At 37.2% G+C, this 23,102-nt stretch overlaps 3 protein-coding genes across 4 annotated transcripts; 2 read left to right on the top strand and 1 right to left on the bottom strand.

The window, feature by feature from the left end:
- Positions 1 to 448: 448 nt before the first annotated feature.
- Positions 449 to 4,483, bottom strand: LOC132188520 (CASP-like protein 5A2). Its single transcript, XM_059603000.2, has 3 exons — positions 4,130 to 4,483; positions 3,210 to 3,342; positions 449 to 862 (listed from the first exon to the last, which is right to left on the bottom strand). Exons 1-3 carry the CDS (start codon positions 4,342 to 4,344, stop codon positions 671 to 673), a joined length of 540 nt encoding a protein of 179 aa, XP_059458983.1. The 5' UTR covers positions 4,345 to 4,483; the 3' UTR covers positions 449 to 670.
- A 3,094-nt stretch (positions 4,484 to 7,577) lies between these two features.
- On the top strand, positions 7,578 to 18,552 carry LOC132186951 (Zn-dependent exopeptidases superfamily protein). Of its 2 annotated transcripts, none has more exons than XM_059601080.2 (13): positions 7,578 to 7,943; positions 8,023 to 8,261; positions 8,964 to 9,117; positions 11,206 to 11,283; positions 12,039 to 12,113; positions 12,225 to 12,344; positions 13,107 to 13,271; positions 13,383 to 13,905; positions 14,039 to 14,195; positions 14,555 to 14,664; positions 15,210 to 15,322; positions 16,186 to 16,543; positions 18,072 to 18,552. In XM_059601080.2, exons 1-13 carry the CDS (start codon positions 7,620 to 7,622, stop codon positions 18,368 to 18,370), a joined length of 2,715 nt encoding a protein of 904 aa, XP_059457063.2. In that variant the 5' UTR covers positions 7,578 to 7,619; the 3' UTR covers positions 18,371 to 18,552. The 2 variants fall into 2 exon arrangements, with proteins under 2 accessions (XP_059457063.2, XP_059457062.2); XM_059601079.2 differs by having other exon boundaries at positions 7,580 to 7,943; positions 18,063 to 18,552.
- Positions 18,553 to 19,348: 796 nt separating this feature from the next.
- Positions 19,349 to 22,806, top strand: LOC132188797 (Acyl-CoA N-acyltransferases (NAT) superfamily protein). The gene is made up of 3 exons (XM_059603334.2): positions 19,349 to 19,761; positions 20,707 to 21,109; positions 22,243 to 22,806. The coding sequence occupies exons 1-3, from the start codon at positions 19,581 to 19,583 to the stop codon at positions 22,565 to 22,567; spliced, it is 909 nt and encodes a 302-aa protein (XP_059459317.2). The 5' UTR covers positions 19,349 to 19,580; the 3' UTR covers positions 22,568 to 22,806.
- The last annotated feature ends 296 nt before the right edge of the window (positions 22,807 to 23,102 follow it).

The following is a 23,102-nucleotide window of genomic DNA, read 5'->3' as shown; positions in this document are numbered from 1 at the left end:
ATGACATGCATAAGATAATGATATCATGTGGATTATGTGACTAAAAGTGATGAGTTCACCAAACTGTGCACGCCAATGTAACTAGATAAAACAAATCTCTCTAATCCCTGCAGGGAAACTTTCAAATCATGCACGAGATTATTAATGCATTACACCCCAGCAAGGGAACAAGATTTTCTCTAGTTAATTACATTTAAGAGGTATTTTTGTCTTTTTATTTTTCGATGGGACAAAAATACCCTTTCAATATAATTAACTGGATATTTTCTAATTTATTTGAATTAGACAGGAATTTGAAAAGCTACACATTATTATTTTGCTCGACCAAAAAACTAAAAAAGCTAAATTAAAAATTAAAAATTAAAAATTAATTTTTTTTTTAAAAAAAAAACTTCAGTGTGTTTATACAAAAAAAGCTTGGTCATACGCAGAGAAGTGAGAACCTATAGACTCCAATGTTTAATGATAATATACTCTTCAAAATCTCAAAGCTACATATTTTCTGGCTCAAAATATCATACTCCAAAGATCTGATAAGGAAGCTTTAGGTGCAGCTATAGAATTTACATAAGAGGGGAGAGAGGGGAGGGTGTTTACAGTATCTCAAGCACAACTTGATGAATCAGACTGCAGAGATCATGCCCAAACACAGAATAAAACTCCATGTCTTTCATTTGGATGCTAGTGTCCAGAAATTCAAAAGAAATGATGGCGAGACAGCAAACCAACTCATAAATGCCATGGCTGTCGCTGTCTCAAATCTAGTGCAATGGTTCTGTTTACAATCATTCAGATCATTCCCAATAAGGACCGTGATTCCAGCAGATGCACAAGCTGCAGCAAATGTAAGAGTGGAAGTGATCTGCAGTGATAAAAAATAAAAAATAAAAAGGGGGTAAATAAAGGGAAAAAACCATCTTTCAGGTTGGAAAATAAATAAAACAAATTATCATATGCAAACAGCATGTGTCTATATATCCCATGATTGGTCTGCCCACCCTAAGCCAGCAGCCTCAACCACTGCACAGAGACACACTATCCTCGATCCATTCCATAATCACATCTGAATCTGCATCAGAACAACTCAAAGCTCTGCTGAACCTCAAACTCAGCAACCACAAAATGCTTAGCCACACCAATGCTGCCACACCAGAGAATCCCTTAGCATAAGCAGATCCTATTCAGTCTCAGATTTAAAAATACTCTCCGGCAGGTCCCAATTCATACATAATTCTTCATTTTCTTTGCTTCTCTGGAATATTCCCTTAAACATAACCCAAGCTCGAACTTCCAATCTTATTTTCTTACTAAGCTTCTCCTCAGTAAGTGATTCCCGTGCTTTATATTACTTCTCTCCCTCCATATGTTGTAAACATATGCACTTAAACCAGCTTACATAAAACAGGTTTCAACCCTTTTGTAGGGGTTGCATCCTTTACATACAACCCCTACAAAATACACAAAGAACATCACAAACAAATCCCCATTTGAGCAACCTTTCACCCGTGGTTATAAAAGCCTGCTTAGGAAATGCCACTGGAAACCAAACTAATCTCCACCAAGAGACTGGTTGCTGTCTAATACGAATAGCATCCCAAGAATCAGCACAGTTATGAGTCCCTTTCTTAGAGATGCTCCAAGTAGGGTGATCCATATCTCCAATACACACCAAGGACAATTTGCTTTGATTCTTAACAAGATTTTCAGACCTTGCCACTTGCCAATACCAATTTTTATCAAGGATGATGGTGACAGCCTAGCATTTAGATGACTCCCAACATCATAGATGACCCTAGGACCATAAGTTTCAAGTAATATCCCATCAGGATGCCAACAGAATACCACTTAGGTAAAGGTTAAAGAAAGGTGTGGGAGGTTCCAGGGGAGTGTCCCTCCTGAAACCTGAGTCAGGGAGTTTGATTGCATAACATTCACAAACATAGTATGAATCCAGATTATCAATCAAGCAACTTGGTTTTACATCTACTTATCACAGTCTACTTTTTCTTGACAAGGTGGTCACTATTTAATCAATTTAACTTAGAGAAGGGGAAAAAAACAGGTCTGGCATAATGTTCCAAATTTATAACCAAAACTACTGCTCTCCTTTCAATTCAAACATTGGAAGGTAATGGTCCTTCAACGAAATCCTTGCTCCCATAATATAAAAACAGAGGCCAAGTGTTCCATGGCTCCAACGCACTCAGGAAATCTTTGAATCATGAATGTTAAGGGCCTGGGTGAAGTAAATATTATCACTTGCTTATTAACCATGTAAAATAATTATTAAAAACGGGGAAGAAGTAGAAAAGGACAGGGTTTCACCAACAAAACAAAACACAAGTACACAATCACTGACTTGCACTAATCTCACGATTCTCCTCCAAAGTCGTAAAGCAACAGAAACACCATGTGTTTAGCATTTTAGGAGCCAAAAAATAAGTATATTCCCAAGTTCTTTTGATGCCAATGGCTTCTTTCTAAGATTGGATAATTTTTTGATGGCCTAAAAAACCAACTTAAATTCATTTATTTAGAGTTAACTCTCTCACAATGATTTAGAACTCTGGAGCATTAATTATTTTCAGAAATATATTAAAGGAATAAGAGTGCTCCAGAATTTCAAAAATCAGTGCCAAATGCGAAGCATCTAAAGAGATTTGACAATTCCACATAAGTGGTGTCATTGATAACAAAGAATCTGGAAAAGGCAGGATAATATGCTAAAGAAAAAAGAAAAAAGAAGGGTGAGGATAATATGAGTTTTGCTTCATCAAAATCCAAATGAAGCCATGTTTACCTGTAAAAGGTTAGCAAGCTGAACACTAGATGGGCATTAACAATAAGCAGCCTTTAAATGAGGGTAGGATGACAAGAAACTACTTTAAAAGGCTTTGGAGATCAAAAGCCCACACAGCCACATGTAAGAACCAAAGCTCTCACTCCATTCTCTTCCATAAATCCATAAATCATGTAAACAATTGATTAATCAGCTCATAAATCACTCCATGTCATATTGCGTCAACACAAGTATGTTGGGGTGAAGGATCAGGCTGGCAACAAGACTAAGGATAAAATATCTATAGAACATATAACAGTAGCCAATAGCTGAAAGATTACAAAATTTGACAAAGCACTCAACCATGGCATGCTCTCCATTTCACAGTAACTTCTCAAATTCATTAAATCCACAGCAAAAGTTTTCTTACCCCATCACCAATGGCAAACAAGCTGACAACTACGGGATTCCGGAAATGGCGCCTCACTAAAATGGCATACACATCAAGAATGGCGAGAATGAGGCTCCATAAGCTTTGCAAGCTGACAGCAGCAACAAGATAGCTGGCACAGCAAATACCATAAAACCTGTTATGCTAGGAGATGGAAAACAAGAGCATGAGATTGACCCCATGCTCAAAAACTAAACCACATATAATCACCCTGCAAATTATCAGAGAGGAAGATCAGAAGCAAAAATCACGTTTTAAACTAATGGGGTGGCTTCAGAAACCAACTTGCATACACAAATTCAGATATATATGATTCCACCGATCTTTCTATAATAAGCAAGCTTCAATCTATGAGGAAATACACAAGAAAAAACTGCACTTCTCACATATTTCGAGTGCCAAACACACTCTAAAAAGCTAAGCTAGCTTGATATACAAGGGGTTCAGGTCAAGCTTTTTCTTTTTTTCTTCAGACAACAAAAACCAGACTATGAATGGGTACTTGTGAGATGCACTCTTAGAAGAACTAAAATACTAGATGCAATATCTCTTCATCTAGGGCCTCATACTAGAATTTAGTGCCAGTAGCTCTGTCTTAAGCCTACCGATTCCCCTTATAAAAGTAAAGCACATGTTCCTTTCAAACTATGGACTCCCAATAGCGTGTTCAGAAGTAATAAGCCTTTGAAAAATTCATACCCAACATCCAAATGCGACAGTTAAGGAATAATTTGTAATGAAATGGATCAGTGTATTAAGCCCCAATTCTAAAGGAGAACCAGTACCCAATTCCCAACAAACGATCCCATAAATTCGAATAACCAGCTCTCTCATCAACAAAACCCAATCAAAAGAATCGACAAAGAAAGAAAGAAAAGAACGACTGTGGTAGTAGGTACCGGAAGGCGGTGACGGAAGGGAAGTCACTGGTGGTGGCCATGACGCAGAGCGCGAGGACTGCGAAAGCGAACTGAGAGAAGCGGAGGGCAAGGCCACCGGGCGTGCCGGGCATGCCCTGGATGTCCTTCATCCTCCCTCTGGGCATCGCGCCATTGGCCGCGTCGGTCACCGGTGGAGCCTCCACTGGGTGCACCGATGGGTGGATCACGTTCATCGTTTACTCTTCTTTCTCTCTTTACTTTTTTTTATACCAAAAAAAAAAAAAATTATTCTTTTATCTCAGCAAAGCAAGAAGCCCTCCTCCTCCACCATTTGGATGATCAATTTGTTCGTTTCATTTGCGCATTGGTTCCCTTCGTAAGGAGCCAACGCCTTTTTGTTGGTGGAGTCTCTTGTCTGTACAGCTGGACAGTCTTGTCTGTACAGCCAACGACGTCGTTTTGGGGAGCAGTTTGTTTTCTGTCTCTTTCTCTTGTTCGCATAGTACCCTTTATCGCGTCAAACTCCATTAAAACTTGCTATGAATGAAAAAACACCAAATAATAGATGGTTACATAATGCTTGGTTTTTTTTTTTTCCATTCAAAATATTCCTATTGCACTTATATTGCTTGCACTTGAAGATTTGATAATCCACCACAATATAGTGTCTAAAGATGTTTGGTAAAGCGGTGGTTCAATTTATTTTTTTGTTTTCCTGAAAAGTACTTATGGTTACCCAACAATATAAAGGCATCACTAGACTGCAATGTTCGGCGAAAACCAAGGGTTTCTAGTCGTGTTGGAAAGCATTAATTGCATGCACCGAAAATTGAAGGATTTGCCCGACTTCGTGGCAATATATGTATTGTAGTTATATCAAGGAACCAACTATTGTTTCGGAAGTAATGGTTTTCATATGATATTTGGATATGACACTTTTTTTTGTTAGGGTAACTAGATCTTATAGTGATATAATCAAGGATGGAGCCAGAAGATTTTATGGGAAGGGGCTAGCCAAATTATTATTATTATTATTTTTTTTTTTCAGTTCTTTAGAATTTTTTTATTAAAAAAAATTTATTTTTGTTGCTTTTTATGAAATAAAGACTACCGTATGGGCAAAAAAAAGTGAGTACTTGAAAGTAAGGGCCAAAAAATAGACATTTGAAAGTAAAGACCAAAAATTAAAAAATAAAAATAAAAACTTAATGGGTATAGCTCAAAAAAAATTAATAATAGGGTCAAAAGTTTTTATTGGATATGGCAAAAAAAATTTTAAAAATAGGGCAATTTTTTTTTTTTTTTTTTTGAGGGGCTCAAATGACTAAACTTAAAACTTTACTTTATTTATTTATTTTTTTTAATAATAATTTTTTTTTACTTATTTTTGGGGGGACTATGGCCTCCCTCCGTCTCTGGGTATAAACGTGCTAGGGTAAAACAAAATAGTGCACGCCGCGTGCAAATTTTTTTTTTTTTTTTTTCTAAAAAAAAAAAAAAAAATTTGCACTATCGTGCGTGGGCGTGCCACGCACGACGCGTGCTCCCAATCAGTGCTCAACGTGCTATAAAAGTCTTTTTATATTTTATGATCTCGCTTAATGGCATGCTCATCGTGCCAACTACACAATCAATTATCATAACCATATAATGGAATACTACCTTAGTCCCAAATGAAACAATATCTTCTCACAACTCAAATATAACCAACTGTGCAAGCGAGGGACATTCCTTCTTCTAGTTGGACTTTACAATGAGAAACATTTGTGAAACCAATTTTATATCCATAAGGAAATAAGATAAAATACTTTGTTGCAGCTCAAGAGTCATTACGGAATAATGTGAAGCTTGCCTTTAGAGTATTTCAAGCACAATTTGCAATAGTACATGGACTAGCACCGTTTTTCCACCTTAAAATTGCTTGCGTCATTATACATAACATGATCGTTAAAGATAAATAAGCTGATGGTAAAATATAAGACTTTAAATATGAATAATTCAATGAGAGCTTATATAAAACACGGACAAAGTTTTCCTCCAAACTAGGTTGGAGGAAATTCCTCCAACCTTGTCTCTAAAATTGACATGTGTCCTCAAACATGTGCTTCTCACATGTTTTTTTTAATACCCTAATTTTCACAAACTATAGTTAACTCCACCGTCAGTTTCTCTCTCTCATGTTCTCTCTCTCTCACGTCCTCTCTCTCTCCTTCCCCTCCCACACGAGACCAAGCTGTCTTTCCAACCCAAAAAATCTCTCCGTCTTTACGGAAGAGTATTTTTATAAAAAAAGAACAGATTTTTAAGAGGGTTGATTGGGTTTTCTTAAAAATTTAACAAAAAATAACAATTGTACTTTCTCTTTTTTTAGTCGGAAAAGATAACAAAAAATGCTCAGATTGAAGGGATCATCAAAGATTGAAACTTTTCTGGAAATTTCATAATTTTTTTTTACCATGCTCAGATTGAAGGGATCATAAAAAAATGCTCAGATTGAAGAATAATCTTTATTTGTTAAATAGATGGTTTTGAAAATTTAAGAAAAACCCAATCGCCCCTCTTAAAAATCTTTTCTTTTTTTTTAAAAAAACCTCTTGGCAAAGTTTCAATGAAGAGATTTTTTTGGTTGGAAAGACAGCTTGGTCTCGTGTGGGAGGGGAAGGAGAGAGAGAGGACGTGAGAGAGAGAGAACATGAGAGAGAGAAACTGACGGTGGAGTTAACTATAGTTTGTGAAAATTAGGGTATTAAAAAAAACATGTGAGAAGCACATGTTTGAGGACACATGTCAATTTTAGAGACAAGGTTGGAGGAATTTCCTCCAACCTAGTTTGGAGGAAAACTTTGTCCTATAAAACATATCACATGAAATTACAATTGAATTTAATGAGTTATTATTATTATTATTATTATTTTTGTTGGGGGGCTAAAGATAAGTTGGCATGTTATAATGGAGCAACTAACATGGAGAGTTTTATAGTTTTATTATTATTATTATTTTTTTTTTTTATGATGATGAATTTTTTCAAAGCAAGGCATGTATCCATTATGGGTAAGCTTCGGCTACATGGATCAGGTAATATTTCAACTTTATTAGCGGATTGGCCCAAAAAAAATTGTTTATACCAAAATAAAAAAAAATTACTGTCTTATCTATACTGAAATAAATGACGGTCGAAAATGACTATTGAAATAAATAATATTTAAATTGAAAAGAAAAAGATTTAAAGAGTTTCATGTGAGATTATTTTATTAGCTAAACTAGAAAAAAAAAAAAAATTATAGTTAAAAAAGAATAAAATTAACTAGTAAAAACTATTTTAAATGCTGAAACGTACCAATATTGAAGTGCGTGGTACTCTTGAAGATTAACCCAAAAAGTTAAGGTAACGATTGATATTGGTTTATATAGATCCAAATAGCCTAAAAAGTCAAGAGGGAATTCCTACCTGGATAACTAGTTTATATAGATCCTAAAAGCTGACATTCGGTAATTGCACAGTACAAAGATGGACTCGAGGCCTGAAAGCTCTTCAGCGAAATCAGAGCCGGCCGCAGTTGACGATGAAGAGGTTCGAGACAATATTGTTCGTGGACAGAGCCAGAGCCGGCCTCGGAGGTCACCGCTTGTGTGGTTGACCTTGTTCGCGCTGATCACGTACAGTTCCTGGGCGGTTTATCAGTACCAGTATGAGAACTTGCCTCCGCCTCTCACCGCCGAGCAGGCCGGCAAGCGAGGCTTCTCTGAAGTCGAAGCCATGAAGCACGTCAAGGCCTTGACTCAACTAGGCCCTCATCCCGTCGGTTCCGACGCTCTCGACCTCGCCTTGCAGGTTCTCGCGCCAAAATACGTGCTTTTTCTTTGTGTTTCTTTTCGTTTTTGTGTTAACAATGGTTTGCTTTTCGGCGCAGTATGTTTTGGCAGCGGCGGAGAAGATCAAGGATACGGCTCATTGGGAGGCGGATGTTCAAGTGGACTTTTTTCGTTCGAAAGCTGGTGCGAATCGTCTGGCCAGTGGCCTGTTTATGGGGAGAACGCTTGTTTATTCGAATCTAAATCACGTAGTTTTGAGAATCTTGCCAAAATATGTATCTGAAGCAGGGGAAAATGCCATTCTGGTCTCTTCTCACATTGATACCGTATTCTCAACGTATGCTTTTCTTCGTCTATTTGATCTCGTATTTCGTATCGTTTTCCAAATTAGTTGATCTTTTGTGAAGTGCGTGTTCGGTAAAGGAAGCAATTGTTTATATGGCTGTAAGCGAGAGTGATGATCGTCATTATAGCTGCTAATTATCCTTTTTATTTTAAATGTCTGTTCATGGTCAAATGTACGTGTAGCTATCGGAACACTGCAACTTTCAGTGTCTCCACAGAGTTCCTGTGTCAGTAGACAAATTCTTAAGAATTAAAATTTTGTAGATTTCGTGGAAATGTGTAATATATCTTTGGGAATTTTTCATGTGCATTGAAGGAAGTCAAGAAAATAAGTTTTATGATGATTTATGAGTTATTTTATTTTATTTTTAATGTGAATAACTAATACTCGATCTATTGTGTTGACCAAAATGAGATTGTCAGACCTCTAAGCTCATTCCTTAGCAAGATTCAAGAAGAAGTTGTGGCCTTCAGTTATTTAACCACTCTGCAATGGAAGGAAATTTTGTTTAGAAGTGCTTTATCTCTCCCTCTTCTCGGTCAATAATTATCATGGGCAATTACAATATATCTTAGCATATTCTCTGCTTTCATTTCCCACATGAGCCCCGGCGCTAAATATATCCTCACAAATATGTCCTTATAAATCCCAAAGCCTACTTTGTTGCTTCAAAAAACTTCCATGATGTTTCAGGGAAGGAGCCGGAGATTGCAGTTCATGTATAGCTGTTATGTTGGAACTTGCTCGAGGGATTTCTCAGTGGGCTGGATTTAAGCATGCTGTTATATTTTTATTTAATACCGGGGAGGAGGAAGGTCTAAATGGTGCTCATAGCTTTATAACTCAGGTTGGAAGCATTTTCAATGCATCCTCGGATTCTTGATTTATTTCTCTCAATCTTTTTGCTTATAGCTCTATTAGTCATATAATTGATAATATGACGAGCTTGTAATGCTCTTGTGTGCTACCACAATTACTTGGTTTAAGTGAAGGTGTTTGAAGTTGCTTGTAGTGTGTCTTAGTTCATTTTGGGATCATGTGCTCTCATGTTTTCTTCTACTATAATGAATGAAAAGAATTGATTTTGTAGCTAGTTCTTAAGATAAACACAAACACATTTGAAGGTGTTTAACCCATTACCCATGTGTGCACGTGTTAACTTGTATAAGTTTGTTGTTTTCATTCCTGGGTTATCGTGTGTCCAATGTGCTTTAATTGATGGAGATTACAAACACGAACATAGAAATTGATGCATGAAGATCTCCTTTTTGCGGTTGACTTTTTTTGGCAACGTTGTTTATGTTATTTTTCTTTTTGGTGTGCTGTGATGGGTCTTTTTAGACGGAATTTTGTAGAATCAAAATCTTTCAAGTTTGCAATTGAAGGAGGAGTCCATGTTTTATGTGTTTTTGAAAGGAGCAGGGGCTTTATGTGTTCTGTTCCTTTCGGTAAAGCGTTTGTGCTTTGGTTGGTGGCAATTGTGGAGGAGCTGTATGCAGAGGCGACGAAGGAGATTTTGAATTCATCTAGAGAGGGCTCTAAAGCTTTCATTGTTCAGAGACGTGCAAACAAAAATGGTTGCTATTTGGTCATTGGTGAATACGGCAGTGGAGGACGGCGTAACTCCATCGTTATGCGAGAGGGTTGAGAAGGTAAAGGTTGGTACAACTGGGCGATCAAACTGTGAAAGGCTGCAACTTTCTTCGGCATTGTAGACGGTGGTGGATGAAAGAGAGGAACAAGCGGGTCTTTTCAACCATTGTTTGGCGAAGGGCATGATGCCGCTCGTTAAGGGAGAAGTTTTTGTGGGAACGCATCAAGAAATATGGAGTATTTGCCCTTGAAGTATCTTGGTTTTCCATTGGGGGCATCCTATAAGGCCAAGAATAAATGGGACAATGTGATTGAGAACATAGAACGTCGGTTGGCAAGTTGGAAAGTGTTGTATTTGTCTAAGAGTGGTAGGATTACCCTTATCAAGAACACCCTTTCCAACTTACCTATGTACCTTATGTCCCTATTTCCTCTCCCTGCAAGTATCGTAAACCGTATTGAGAAGCTCTAATGTGATTTTTTATGAGGGGCTAGGTGAAGAGTTCAAATATCACCTAGGAACTTGCTGAGGTTCGATCATGCGCTCTTAAGTAAATGGCTTTGGCGCTATGGGCTTGAGAGAAAGGCTTGGCGGAGTGTGGTGGTGGACTCTAAATATGGAAGTGCATGGGGAGGGTGGTGTTCTAGGGAGCCCGCCAGGACGTATGGAAGAATATTAGGAGGGGTTGGGGTAAGTTTTGTAGTCATACTAGATTTGAGGTGAGATATGACTCAAATGTTAGATTCTGGCATGATCTTTGGTATGGAGATATGGCCCTTAAGGAAGTTTTCCAGTTTTATTTGGTATTGCTTGCATAAATGATGATTTTGTTGCAACTCTCGTGGAAATTTTTTGGAAGTGCCATTCAAATATACAATATATTTGAACAACTGTTTTTGCTTATCCTTTGGTGATTAGTTATTATTATTATTATTAATAATTTGCTCCTAATAGCTAGTTGGCTTCTTTTGTATACTTTTTGTGTACCTGGGGGCGTCTTATGCTTTTAATAATATTTTGATTACTCATATAAAAAATCAATAAATTTGTGAGTCGAATCTTGAAGCAGAAGTTTGTTCAATGTTTTATAGTTGACAATATTTGACAACTGAAAATCTAATGTCTCTGGAGATGATTCATATTATTGTGAGTGCCGATACAAGAATTTCAGCACCAAGGTTATCATATAACCTCTTTGTGAATGTTTTTAAAAATTTGTTACATAAGTTGTTCTTGCACATATTGATGGGCGACTACTGTTCAGCATTGCTCCACCTTGCTTTTAGTATCTAAAAACATATTTTACCTATAGAAGTGTTGATATTGAATTTATTGATGCAGCACCCCTGGAATGACACTGTTCGTGTGGCTATTGATTTGGAGGCCATGGGTATTGGAGGGAAATCTGGCATATTTCAGGTTTAGTTATGGATCACAATCTCTTTATTGTTGCATTTATGTATAGCCCATGCGATAAGACTGTGTGGTTAGCATCAACTTTCTGGTTAGTTGGACTTCATCTAGATGGTGTCAGATGATGGTAACTGTCTAAAAATATCTATCTCACATAAATTTGAGTGAGCTGACTTTATATGCAGCTATGTATGTTTGATTTCTAATCCCAATTTTATGGGATGAGATGACACTGCTGAATTCTCGAGGTGTCTGACTTCTTTGCTATATTTTCTTGGGTAAATTCTATGTTTATATAAATTACATGTGTTCGAGTTGGTCTTTCCTGTTAATTTGAGACAATCATCAGAGAAAACATAAAAAAAAAAATATCTTGGTGACTAGCAGTGATCAAGAACTTGTTTCTCTTTCCCATTATGGACAAGTGCTTGATATGGCAAGTTAGGGACTTGTCCAACCACACCCAGGTTGTGTTGCCTCTTAAATGGGTGCCTGGCCCTAACCTCTCACAGTGAACACCTGAAATCGCTCATTATCATAGATAATGATGGACTTCTTCATTTGGGAGAATGGTCCAATTGTTATGGCTATCCATTCTGTATTGCTTGCCTTTTAACTTGATATTGCTTGTGAAATAGCTAGTGCTTATCATTGAATAGTATCTTTATTTCCTTAATACTCTTTAAAGGCTGTTCATCGATCCTCATAATGTACTTAATGTGATGCTTTTCCTGTATTATCTAAATTTCCTTGTCTAATAGGCTGGTCCGCATCCATGGGCTATTGAAAACTTTGCCTTGGTAGCAAAATACCCATCTGGCCAAATCGTAGCACAGGTTTGTAATTCTTCTTTGTGATGCTTTTCTTTTCCTCCTATTATCACTTTTGATAGTTGATGTGCATTTGTTTAGGAAGAATACTTAAGCTGAGTAACTTTATTGCTGCAGGATCTGTTTTCTTCTGGAGCCATAAAATCTGCAACAGATTTCCAAGTATACCAAGAGGTTGCTGGCCTTTCAGGGCTTGACTTTGCATACTCGGAAAACAGTGCAGTATACCACACTAAGGTTTTCCACTTATTTCATTTTTCCTTTTTTGTTCCAATTCATCTGAAAATCATTCCTTACTGCATTTCATTACTCTACGGAAAGTTTTATTCTGGTTTGGTCAAAGGATCGAAAATTACAAGAGCAACTAATTAAGATAGAAGCACAAATAGTTTGACTTGACCTTGGTCTTTAACTTTAGTCATGCTATGGCCTTCCTGGAAGAGGAGGGGAGAAGGGGGTGGGGGGTGCGACAGAGAACAGAATGCTTGCTTGGCGGGTGGCATTGTTTAAGTGTACTGTAGCATGCATGATTTGGTAAATGATGGGTGATATGCTGTGCTGCGACTGACTGCAGCCTGAAGAAAAATCTTGTCAATCGATCTGTGCCTTCTAAATGAGGGATATATTGGAGCTCAGCTTTGAGTTAGGCAGGTGGCTCGCATGTGTTGCTTGTTAGTTTGTGTCTACATAACGTTTTCTATGAATCAGAGGGGCTAACTGACCACAACAGAAAAGGAGGTTTGGTGGGGGGTGGGCTGGGTTAATATCCTTTACTCTTCGTAAAAAAGGGAAACAAAAACTTAGGTAAATAATTGTCTATAACATCACGATTCTGAATATTCCCCTTGAGAAAAGGCGGAATAAGAGGATAAAGAACTTACCCAATAGGTTACTTCTTGATAAGTAGATTTCCTTAGGTTACTTACAAAAATAAAACATTCCCTTAAGTTTTTCATGTTGAATATATTAATTACCATTTGAATTTTTTATCTCATGCAGAATGACAAGTTAGAGCTGCTTAAACCAGGGTCTCTTCAACATCTTGGAGAAAATATGCTTTCTTTTCTGATTCACGTTGCTGCATCCTCTCATCTTCCCAAAAGCAATACAATCGAAGAAGAGGAAAATACAGGCTTGAATGCTGCCACATTTTTTGACATCTTGGTACCTATAACTGTTATTTCTGTTATTGGCTTGACACTATTCTTCCGTTTGTCTCCTTTTCTTTAAAAAAAAAAAAAAATGTGGTGATTCTAATACTTGTTGCAATCTCAGGGAACATATATGATCGTATACCGCCAACGTTTTGCAAATATACTTCATAATTCAGTGATAATGCAATCACTTCTCATTTGGGCTACATCATTGCTTATGGGTGGTTATCCTGCCACAGTTTCACTGGCCTTGTCATTTTTGAGTGTTATCCTTATGTGGATATTCGCATTAGGTTTCTCTGTTCTCATTGCTTTTATTCTACCCCTAGTATCGTCATCACCAGTGCCCTATATTGCAAGCCCATGGTTGGTGGTTGGATTATTTGCTGCACCTGCTCTTCTTGGGGCATTGACTGGTCAACACTTGGGTTACCTTTTTCTTCAAACATATTTGTCCAACGTGTATTCCAAGAGAAAGCCATTGCCACCTGCTATTCAAGCTGATTTAATCAAATTAGAGGCTGAAAGATGGCTCTATAAAGCTGGATCTCTTCAGTGGCTCATTCTTCTCATAATGGGAAACTATTATAAAATTGGGTCCTCGTATTTGGCTCTAGTTTGGCTGGTTCCACCAGCGTTTGCATGTAAGTTTACATTTTTCCTTGCCCTTGTTTGATTCATGGAATGCATGTCTCACATGATGCTTGTTTTAGACAAGTGGGACTTGTTATTTGGTAGTTTATACTTCTAACTTAGTTGGTATGGTTGACTTTCCAGATGGCTTGCTTGAAGCGACTCTAAGCCCAGTCCGTTTACCAAAGCCACTCAAACTTGCAACACTGATTATGGGCTTAGCTGTACCAATTTTAATTTCTGCTGGCATTTTTATACGGTTAGCGAGCACAATAATTGGGACTTTGGTTCGATTTGATAGGTATAGCTTATGGCATTCTTCTTAAACTACAAATATGATGCGACTGTTAAAACAGCCTTGTGCATTTGAGATGAAATTCTTGTCGTCTTTTCCCATGTTCTCATTGTTTGTTTAGCAATGTTCCATGTGGATTATCGATAGCCCTTACTAATAAATTATATTAATCATAATGCATTGTTAGAGTATGGTCCATATGAAATTCTTTTCAGCAAGTTGGCTCATTCAGCTGCTCCCCATGTCTGATACCCGTGTTCTCGTACTGATCTATGTTGTGTTCCCACTTTGGTATTTGAACTTCTATTCTTCATTTGCTGACATTAAGAAAATGACTGCTTACCCTGCCTTGTATATGCATGCAGGAATCCTGGTAGCACTCCTGAGTGGCTGGGGAATGTGATAATTGCTGCTTTTATTGCTGTTGTCATGTGCCTGACTTTGGTGTATCTCCTTTCATATGTTCATCTTTCAGGTGTTGTTATTGTCCACTCTAGCAAATTGGTGTATCTCCTTTCTTGCATCAATCTTCTCTGTTGATAATGACATTGACATTTTTGTTTGGATGTTGCTATTGTCCACTCTAGCAAATTAACTAGTCGGGCTATAAGTGGAATACAGTTTTCATGGGTGTAGTTGTTTACATCACTTGGAAACAGAAATTGGTACAGGCTTCAGATGTCACCTTGGTTCAGAAATTGCAGGCCATCACATTGCACTTTGGTTTAGAAATTAGAGCTCATCATATTTTACCTTGGCTTAGAAATTGTTGTATGCCAAAAGTTAGCAGATCTCAAGTGGTTAGGATTTAAAGCCTTGTTACGTTGAGTATATATGATGCCATATAGGTCCACATTTTTAATCTTTTGACTGCTTTAGTTTTAGACGAATTGTTTTCTTTTTCTCCTAAGTTGGCATATTTGCTTTGCTCTTCATTATTAAGGTGCATCATTACATATACGAGATTTGATATTTGTTATTATTTAATCTAACTCTATTATGTGTGCAATTAATTTCTAGGTGCAAAAAGATCAATTGTCCTTGCTACTTGCCTACTGTTTGGCCTCTCAGTCACTGTCATATTATCGGGTATTGTTCCGCCATTTACTGAAGACACTGCCAGAGCTGTAAATGTAAGTTTTCACTCATACCTATTTTCTCTTGCTTTATTCAGCTTATTTTGTTTGTTTTGGGGGTAGTTGTTGTACTCTGCATTATACACACAAAACTGTCTTATCTATTTGTGTACTTGTTAAGAAGAAAGAGTAATAAATTTCTTTTGTAAAAGCTGTGGCACAAAATTGAAGGAAGCTGGAAAAGATTGGACATGCTCAAGTTATAGTTAAATCCATGACATTGTTAGTTACATGCCATATGTATGACATCTTTTGAGCAAAAAAGTAGTCTACATTCCTGGGTAGAGAAATTTTTACTAGATAGTTGGCAATATTTTCTAAATTTTGACTTTTGGTCACGATTATGTGACCTAAAACACTAGGCTTGAAGTTCCTTTATACCTATTAGTTTATCAGTTGGCTTTGGAATAATAGGATTATTTATGCATTCATATTTGGGTTTATTGCTTTCTGTGATGCAGAGTGGTCAGTCCCTATTACTGTATCTAAGTCACAAACATAAAGGACTGTAGGGGTGGGACTATGTCTTTCACCAAAAAACAAAAATGTTTAGGATGCTAGGCACTTGATTCTCATTAAATAGTCCAGCACTTTAAGATGGCTCACATTGAAACATAGTGACTTGGGTCAGCTGCATATCAGTGAAGAGTTGATGATGTACTTGCCTGGCTGCTTTATTTTTTTTTTGGGGTGTTGTAGCTTTTCAATTTATTGTTGAATTAGTGTGATCATTTTATTAACTACCAGCAATCCATTTGTTTGTCCTATTCTAATTTCTCAATGCCAGTATCCAATTTATTGTTTTTTTTTTTTTTTTTTTGTGGGTGTACGTGGAGATTTTAAATATTTTTGCTTCTCAGGTTGTGCATGTTGTGGATACAACAGGAAGATTTGAGGGAAAGCAAGATACTAGCTCATATGTATCTCTATTTTCTGTAACTCCTGGAAAGTTGAACAAGGAGGTGGAACAAATTAAAGAAGGTTTCATATGTGGTAGAGAGAAAGTTGTTGATTTTGTTACTTTTTCAGTCAAATATGGTTGTTGGACCTATGATGACACTGAAGGCGGGTGGAGCAAATCAGATATTCCCACATTTCACGTCGATAGTGATACTAAGAGTAGTGAAAGAATCACACAAGTTTCACTTGATACAAAAGGTTCAATACGGTGGGTTCTTGCGATCAATACCGAGGAAATAGAAGATTTCAAGTTCAAAGGTACTATGAACTTTAATCGATGTGCAATCTTTATTTCACTTTAACTTCACTCTTCCATTCAGTCATGCTATTTCCTTTTTGTGTTTCTGAAAGTCATTGGTTTTGTTTGGTAAAACATTTTTCTTCTCCCTTTTGTTTTCTCTTTTTAAAACAAAAATATTAACAAACAATTCAAAACACAAAATACTTCAAATTACTTTTACCATATTTTTTTATATAAGTAATGCATTTCATTGAAAGCCCAGAAGGATGCAACCCTAATACATACGAAGTATACAAGAAAAAACCCTTTTAATGAGAATCTTTTGAACTTCAAAACACCCTGTGCATTCTACTCTCTCCATAAACACAACATTAAGCACAAAGGGGACATCCTCCATGTGTCTAAAACGGAGGACTTGCCAATTAACCTCTCCAACAATCCAACAGTTTTGTCACCCTTCTAAGCGTAACCCATTCTATTCCAAAAAGGCAAAAAATTGAAGTCCATAAGTATCTTGTAACTTTACAATGGGGAAGAAAATGACCTATGGATTTCTCATCCTTTTTACACATGCAACGCCAAATCCACCACTATGACTTTTCTCTTTCTTAGGTTATCCAAAATAAGAATCTTCCCAAGAGCTGTTGTCTGCCCAAAGAAACTCACTCTCGATGAAACCTTCACTCTCCAAATGATCTTCCAAGGAAATGATGAACCAGACGGAGTAGATAACCTTTGATAAAATGATCAAACTTCAAACTTTTGCCTCTTGGATGGTATCCACCAAATACTATTCTCACCACCTCGTCTCACTCTGAGGGAGTACAACACATTAAAAAACGGAATCACCCATTCTATCAACTTGGACATGGAGAAGGCTTTTGACCATGTGAATCATCAAAACACCTTTTCAAATAAAAAACAATAACATCCTCTAAAAAGCATTAACAAATGGAGCCATTGTTATTCCAGAAATTTTCATTTTTCAGGATGTCTATTGGATGACGAATACTGTTGTGAATGGGGTTCTGCTACGTGGGAACTGAACTCCATATAGCATAAATCCTGATGCCATAGTATAGAGCCTGTCCAAAACCTTGCTTGCCTCAAGGCAGAAATGGCTCACATGTTAAACCTGTATAATAGATTCATTTTTAAAAACCAAACCACTTCTTTAGCACAAAGATTTGATAATGTATCTTGTCATTTCTTGTGTTGAGCAAGTTGTGCCATGCAATGTATGTCAATCTTTTGCTCATCCAGAGATTTGGTTTATTGGAAAAGTTTTCTAGGACAGCATGTAATGTAGGCACACATAATGCACGCACTTTGTTAGGTTAGGACCTCCTCCTTATTCAACTATTATCACATTGGTCTGTTTTGAGCTACCCCATTATAAGATGAAATTTATGTTTATTAATTGTTGTTGTTGCTGTTGCCCGTTATGTTGTCTGGAGTGCCTCATATGACTGCTAGCTTACTACCCATTACCCAACATTATTCTCTTCGTATCTCAATATTCAATCTCCAATGCAGTAAATTCAGAGGAGCTAGTTCCACTTGGTGACAAGAGCAGTGGAGATGGATGGCACATTATTCAATTTTCTGGAGGGAAGAATGCACCTACGATATTTGATCTAACTCTTTTCTGGAAGAAAAATTCTACACGATCGTCTCACAAGGCGGATGGGTGGCCCCTTTTGAAGTTGAGAACCGATGTGGACAGAATAACGCCAAAAACTGAGCAAGTTCTTTTGAAGCTTCCTCCTTGGTGTTCCCTGTTTGGAAAGTCCACTTCTCCCCATACACTAGCTTTTCTAACTAGTCTTCCTGTTAATTTATAGGGACCCCAATCTCATATTCAGGGTTGCACAATGTATTTTTCAGTTTAACTGAAACTGAAATTGTAACATTAATATTTTCATAGGGTAGAAGAAAAAAGAAAGTCAAATCTTTCCGCTTTTCAGATAAACAGCTAATGTATGAGTAGATAGAGGAGGCACAGGTGAGATTTTTTTTTTTTATCTCTCCCCTAATTGTTGGACTTTCTGTTGGCCGTCTGATCGCTTTTATACTTGCATTGCTCTCCCTCTCTGTCTCTCGCCCAAGGAAAGAAACACAAAAGAGTTTGTTGGTTGACAAACGAACAAGCCTCTGCAAATTCCAAAGAAAAAACTCTCAAAACACATGGAAATTTGGCAAAATGAGCGGCATTTCATCTCCCCCGTTTGGGGCTTCCTAAACCAGATTGTATTCAATTATGCCATCTTCCACGAAACGTAGCATCATAATTGGTGTTCAATGAGTCGGCTGGAGGTAGACCAGATATTTAGTTCACAACCTGCCAATCAATTGAGAAAAAGAAAAATCTCTTTAACCTCTTCACCATCTAAACGAAATAACCATACATAATAGACGGAAAGGAATAAACTTAGGCTTACATGTGAGACGGCACGTGGACCTCACACTTATTAGGGTTGCTCAAGCTTGGGCTGTTTGGACACATGTTCAAGTTGTCCGTGAAGTCCATTTGTCCTTTCACATTAACTATTCGTCTTATAACATTATATGCAATATAAATAATTAATTATAGCATATCCCAATCCTATCTTACGGTGGACAATATATACCCCATAGTTATACACATTTTCATTCGTACACTATCACTCTCATTATAGGATTCTGATTTAGATTTTGATTTAGATTTTGGGATGAATCATTATTATTAGATTTTGAATTAATGATAATTTTAAAAATTACCTAAAAAAGATAATAATAAGACTAGAGTGTAAAAGTGAGAACGTGTGTGTAGTATCATTCTTCTGGATTAGGCATCGTCACTCCCAAGGCCACCTGAGTATCTTAGTTAACACGTGCGATCCCAATCCGTCCATTTTGAAGAGTTCAGTCAGCAACACAAGTGTGATAAGTAGGCTAGGCGCGTAGCAGCTCACTCCCCGTCAGTCCGAGTTGCCTGGGAGCAAAAACCAAAGGAACCTCCGAGTCTGTCGGGAAAGAGAGAGAGAGAGAGAGAGAGAAATTGTCGTCCAAGAAATGCGGAGCATACCGTTGGGAATCTCGGTGACCTCAACCTCAACCTCCATAAACAATTCCAGAACTTCGTCTTGTCTCAACAACAATCTCAATTTCAAGAAACCACTGAACCCATCTTTCCCTTCTAGGGTTCCTCGCTCTTCCCATGAATTCTCTTTCTTCTCCTCTCCCTCCAAATCAGGTACCCAGATATGTTTTTTTTTTGTGTTTATATGCAAAATGTTTGAAGCTTTTTCTTTTTGTTCCTTTAAACTACATGCCGTGGGATCTGAAACATCGCCGGAACTATTGGGTATTTCGTGGGTTTAAGTTTTAGGTTGTAATATATTCTTTTGAGGGGTTTAAACATATGAATGAAGTGATTCTATGGCTTCTAGCTTTTAAAGAAGAAGTACAATTTGTTCTGTATCACAGTTATGGGCAACCCTGAATTTTCTTTTCAATGAAGAGATGCAATCGTTGGGCTCTTTAATTGCTTTGGTGATGAGAAATTAGTGGATAGAATTGTTAATTTGAAACCCATCTTTCATTTTAACTTTTCCTAATTGCCAGCGTAAGGAGGAAGAAGGAATTAAGTTGATCAAAGGCTTTTTGTACGACAATCTGTCTTAGATAAATTATGCCTGTCATTGTTAAAAACTGTACTAGCAGGAAGACAGATGTTGAAATCTGATCAAATCTTCAATTAATTGTTCTTGTGTGTTGTAGCACAGCAATGGAGGATCCATGTGCAATTAATCTAGTAAAGTTCTCCTACCTTATCAAAAAAAAAAAAAGAAGGAGGATCCATTTTCATGGCAGCACTGTACTTCTTTGGAATGGTGGAAAATGGTTTCCCGTTTTCAATCTTTAGGATCCATTCCTCAAAAATAGCACAAAATAGCGGCTGCATTGTATGCAATTTAGTGTAGTTCTAATATTTTTTCTGATAAATACCCTCTACAATAAACGTGATGCAATTTTTTATCCTTTCTTGCTCCTTTGGATGGTAAAAAAATAGAACCCCCCCCCCCCCCCCCCCCCCCCCCCCCTCCAAAAAAAAAGGAGCCTAATCATTTCAGTTTAATAATTAGGGGCACTTGGGCCCTTCCTGTTTTATTTGGTTAACTCTATTTTTTGGGTGCAGGAGTTTGCAGAGCCAGTCAAGTGGCTGATTTATTTCCCACTGTGTATCCCGAGATTGTTGTCAGGGAGGCCAGGTTAGAGGACTGTTGGGAAGTGGCTGAGACTCACTGCAGCTCCTTCTTCCCTGAATACTCCTTTCCATTAGATTTTGTGCTGAGGCTTGACAGGCTGGTGGCAATGCTAGCAGGATTCTCTGTACCTAATGGATGCAGGAGAACTTGTTTGGTTGGCGTGATTGGTAATGGTAGCTCCACTGATGAAACCTTCTTTTTGGGAAATGAAGATTTCAAAATTGGTAGTTTTGATGGGAAATTATGTCTTAATAAAGGGTATGTGGCTGGAATTTTAACAGTGGATACTGTGGCTGATTTCCTCCCAAGGAAAGGACCACTTCGGAAGAGAAGGTGATTTTCATACACTCTTGGCGTTGTGAGTTTTTATCGGACTGGTAAAACCTTGTGGAGCCATCTAGCTTGCATCACCTAAACTCCCAATGAAATTCATTTTCTTGTTTTTTTAAGCTTTGTTGGTTGTTGACTTTGTGCAACCTTAAATAAAATAAGAAAATATCACCTTTCATAATCTGATTACGGTGAATGACTTTCTAGATTACCATAGCCCATAAATCTTTACTATCTGAAAACCATCATTTGTTTATCTATAGTTGACACAATTGAATCACATAAGAAACAAACAATTCCATCTCTTGAAAAGAAGATTTATTTGATGAGGCATCCACCAGTGCTACTCTAGATTGACCAGTAACTGATTTGAATTAGCTTTATTAACTAACTTTCAAGAGCCATGACTATTGGTGTACAACTATATGTATAATATGGCCATTATGCGGCATCATTTTTCTTCATTATTGTATATGGTCAGTCCTTTGCTAGTCACTTATCTGCTTCATAACTGAAATACTACATGAATTTGATTTGCTAGATGTGAACTAGATGCATTGCTGCTAATTTCATGAGATTTTTTGTGTTTTGGATTTCTTTTGTATGTTTATATTCTTCGAAGAGAACAATAATATTTGATAATATGTTCTGCATGTGGTTCTGTAGCTATTGATAATTCAAACTGATATTTATTTATATTGTTAGAAAGGGAATGCCCCAACTTTGCTGTCATATTTTGATTTGCCTAAAATGTTGTAAAAGGACAATAATTAACCAGGTGAAAAGAGTCGAACCAAAGAGTTAAGAATTGATAAATTTAGTCATATTTCTCTCTTACACTCTTTTCTCGTGCTCCATGTTCATCACATCCCATGTTTCTCTCTCTTATGCAGATATAAAGTAGTTATTGCTTTTACAAATTTGCAGTTACCAAATTTAAATCCTGCACCTGGGAAAAAGAGAATATATTGACAACAATCTAAAGGGCTTGGATGTTCTTCCATATAATATTTCTTATAGCCTGGCTTTCAAATTTGTATCTATAACTTTCTCTGTAAAATGCGCAGACTGTTGACTTGTAGGGTTGATTTTATTAGTGATTCCTCACAAGTGCGGCATTGACGAATGTATCACAGGACCGGAATTGCATATATATCAAATGTTGCAGTTCGAGAGAGATTTCGTCGCAAGGGAATAGCTAAAAAGCTCATAGCTAAGGCTGAGGCTCAAGCCAAGAGCTGGGGATGCCGGGCGATTGCATTGCACTGTGACTTAAACAATCCCGGTGCCACAAACCTGTATAAAGGCCAAGGTTTCAGATGTATCAAGGTGCCAGAAGGAGCAAAGTGGCCCAAGCCAAAGACTTCTCCGGATATGAAGTTCAGCTTCATGATGAAGCTTCTAAACACCTCAGCCGCTGCTTATATTCCCAGTGAACATGTGAAAAGTTATAAAGGGTAATTACCATTAGAATAGAAAGCCTAAAGTGTAGGATGATTGAGATTAGTTTGCTGTATATGTACATGATTTACTGAAGAAATTAGCTGCCAATCATGTAGCAAAATGTATTTTTTATGGAGCCGTGTTGTCATTGTGCCATGACTGGTATGTATGGTAAATACAATTCTTGTAAAGCGATCACAAGTTACATTCAAGTTCATAAGGAGCATCAAGGAGCATATTGATGCTCCTTTCCTCTACTTTATTGCCCCTTGTTCAGCAATTATTTAGTTCGTATAATTGTTTTGGCGCATCTCAAATGTTGTGTAGTTGGTGATTCGGAGTGCCTTAGGCAGTATGATTTTAAACTAAATTGTTAAAAATGTATTGTTTGGGAGTGAGTTTTTTTTTTTTTTGTAAAATGTGTTTTTAAATTGTAGTCAAAGAGGTGTATTTAAAATTGTTAAACTGTGATTTTAAATGTCAAATTGCATTTTGTAAAATTACATTTTCAAATCACACGTTTTAAAATCAAATTGCAAACATAAATGAGCCC

The sequence above is a fragment of the Corylus avellana genome, chromosome 6, assembly GCF_965113065.1.
Source record: "Corylus avellana chromosome 6, dhCorAvel1.hap1.2, whole genome shotgun sequence".
Lineage (NCBI taxonomy): Eukaryota > Viridiplantae > Streptophyta > Magnoliopsida > Fagales > Betulaceae > Corylus > Corylus avellana.
The sequence above is the reverse complement of the archived record's forward strand: the minus strand, read 5'-3'. Positions and strand labels throughout refer to the sequence as shown.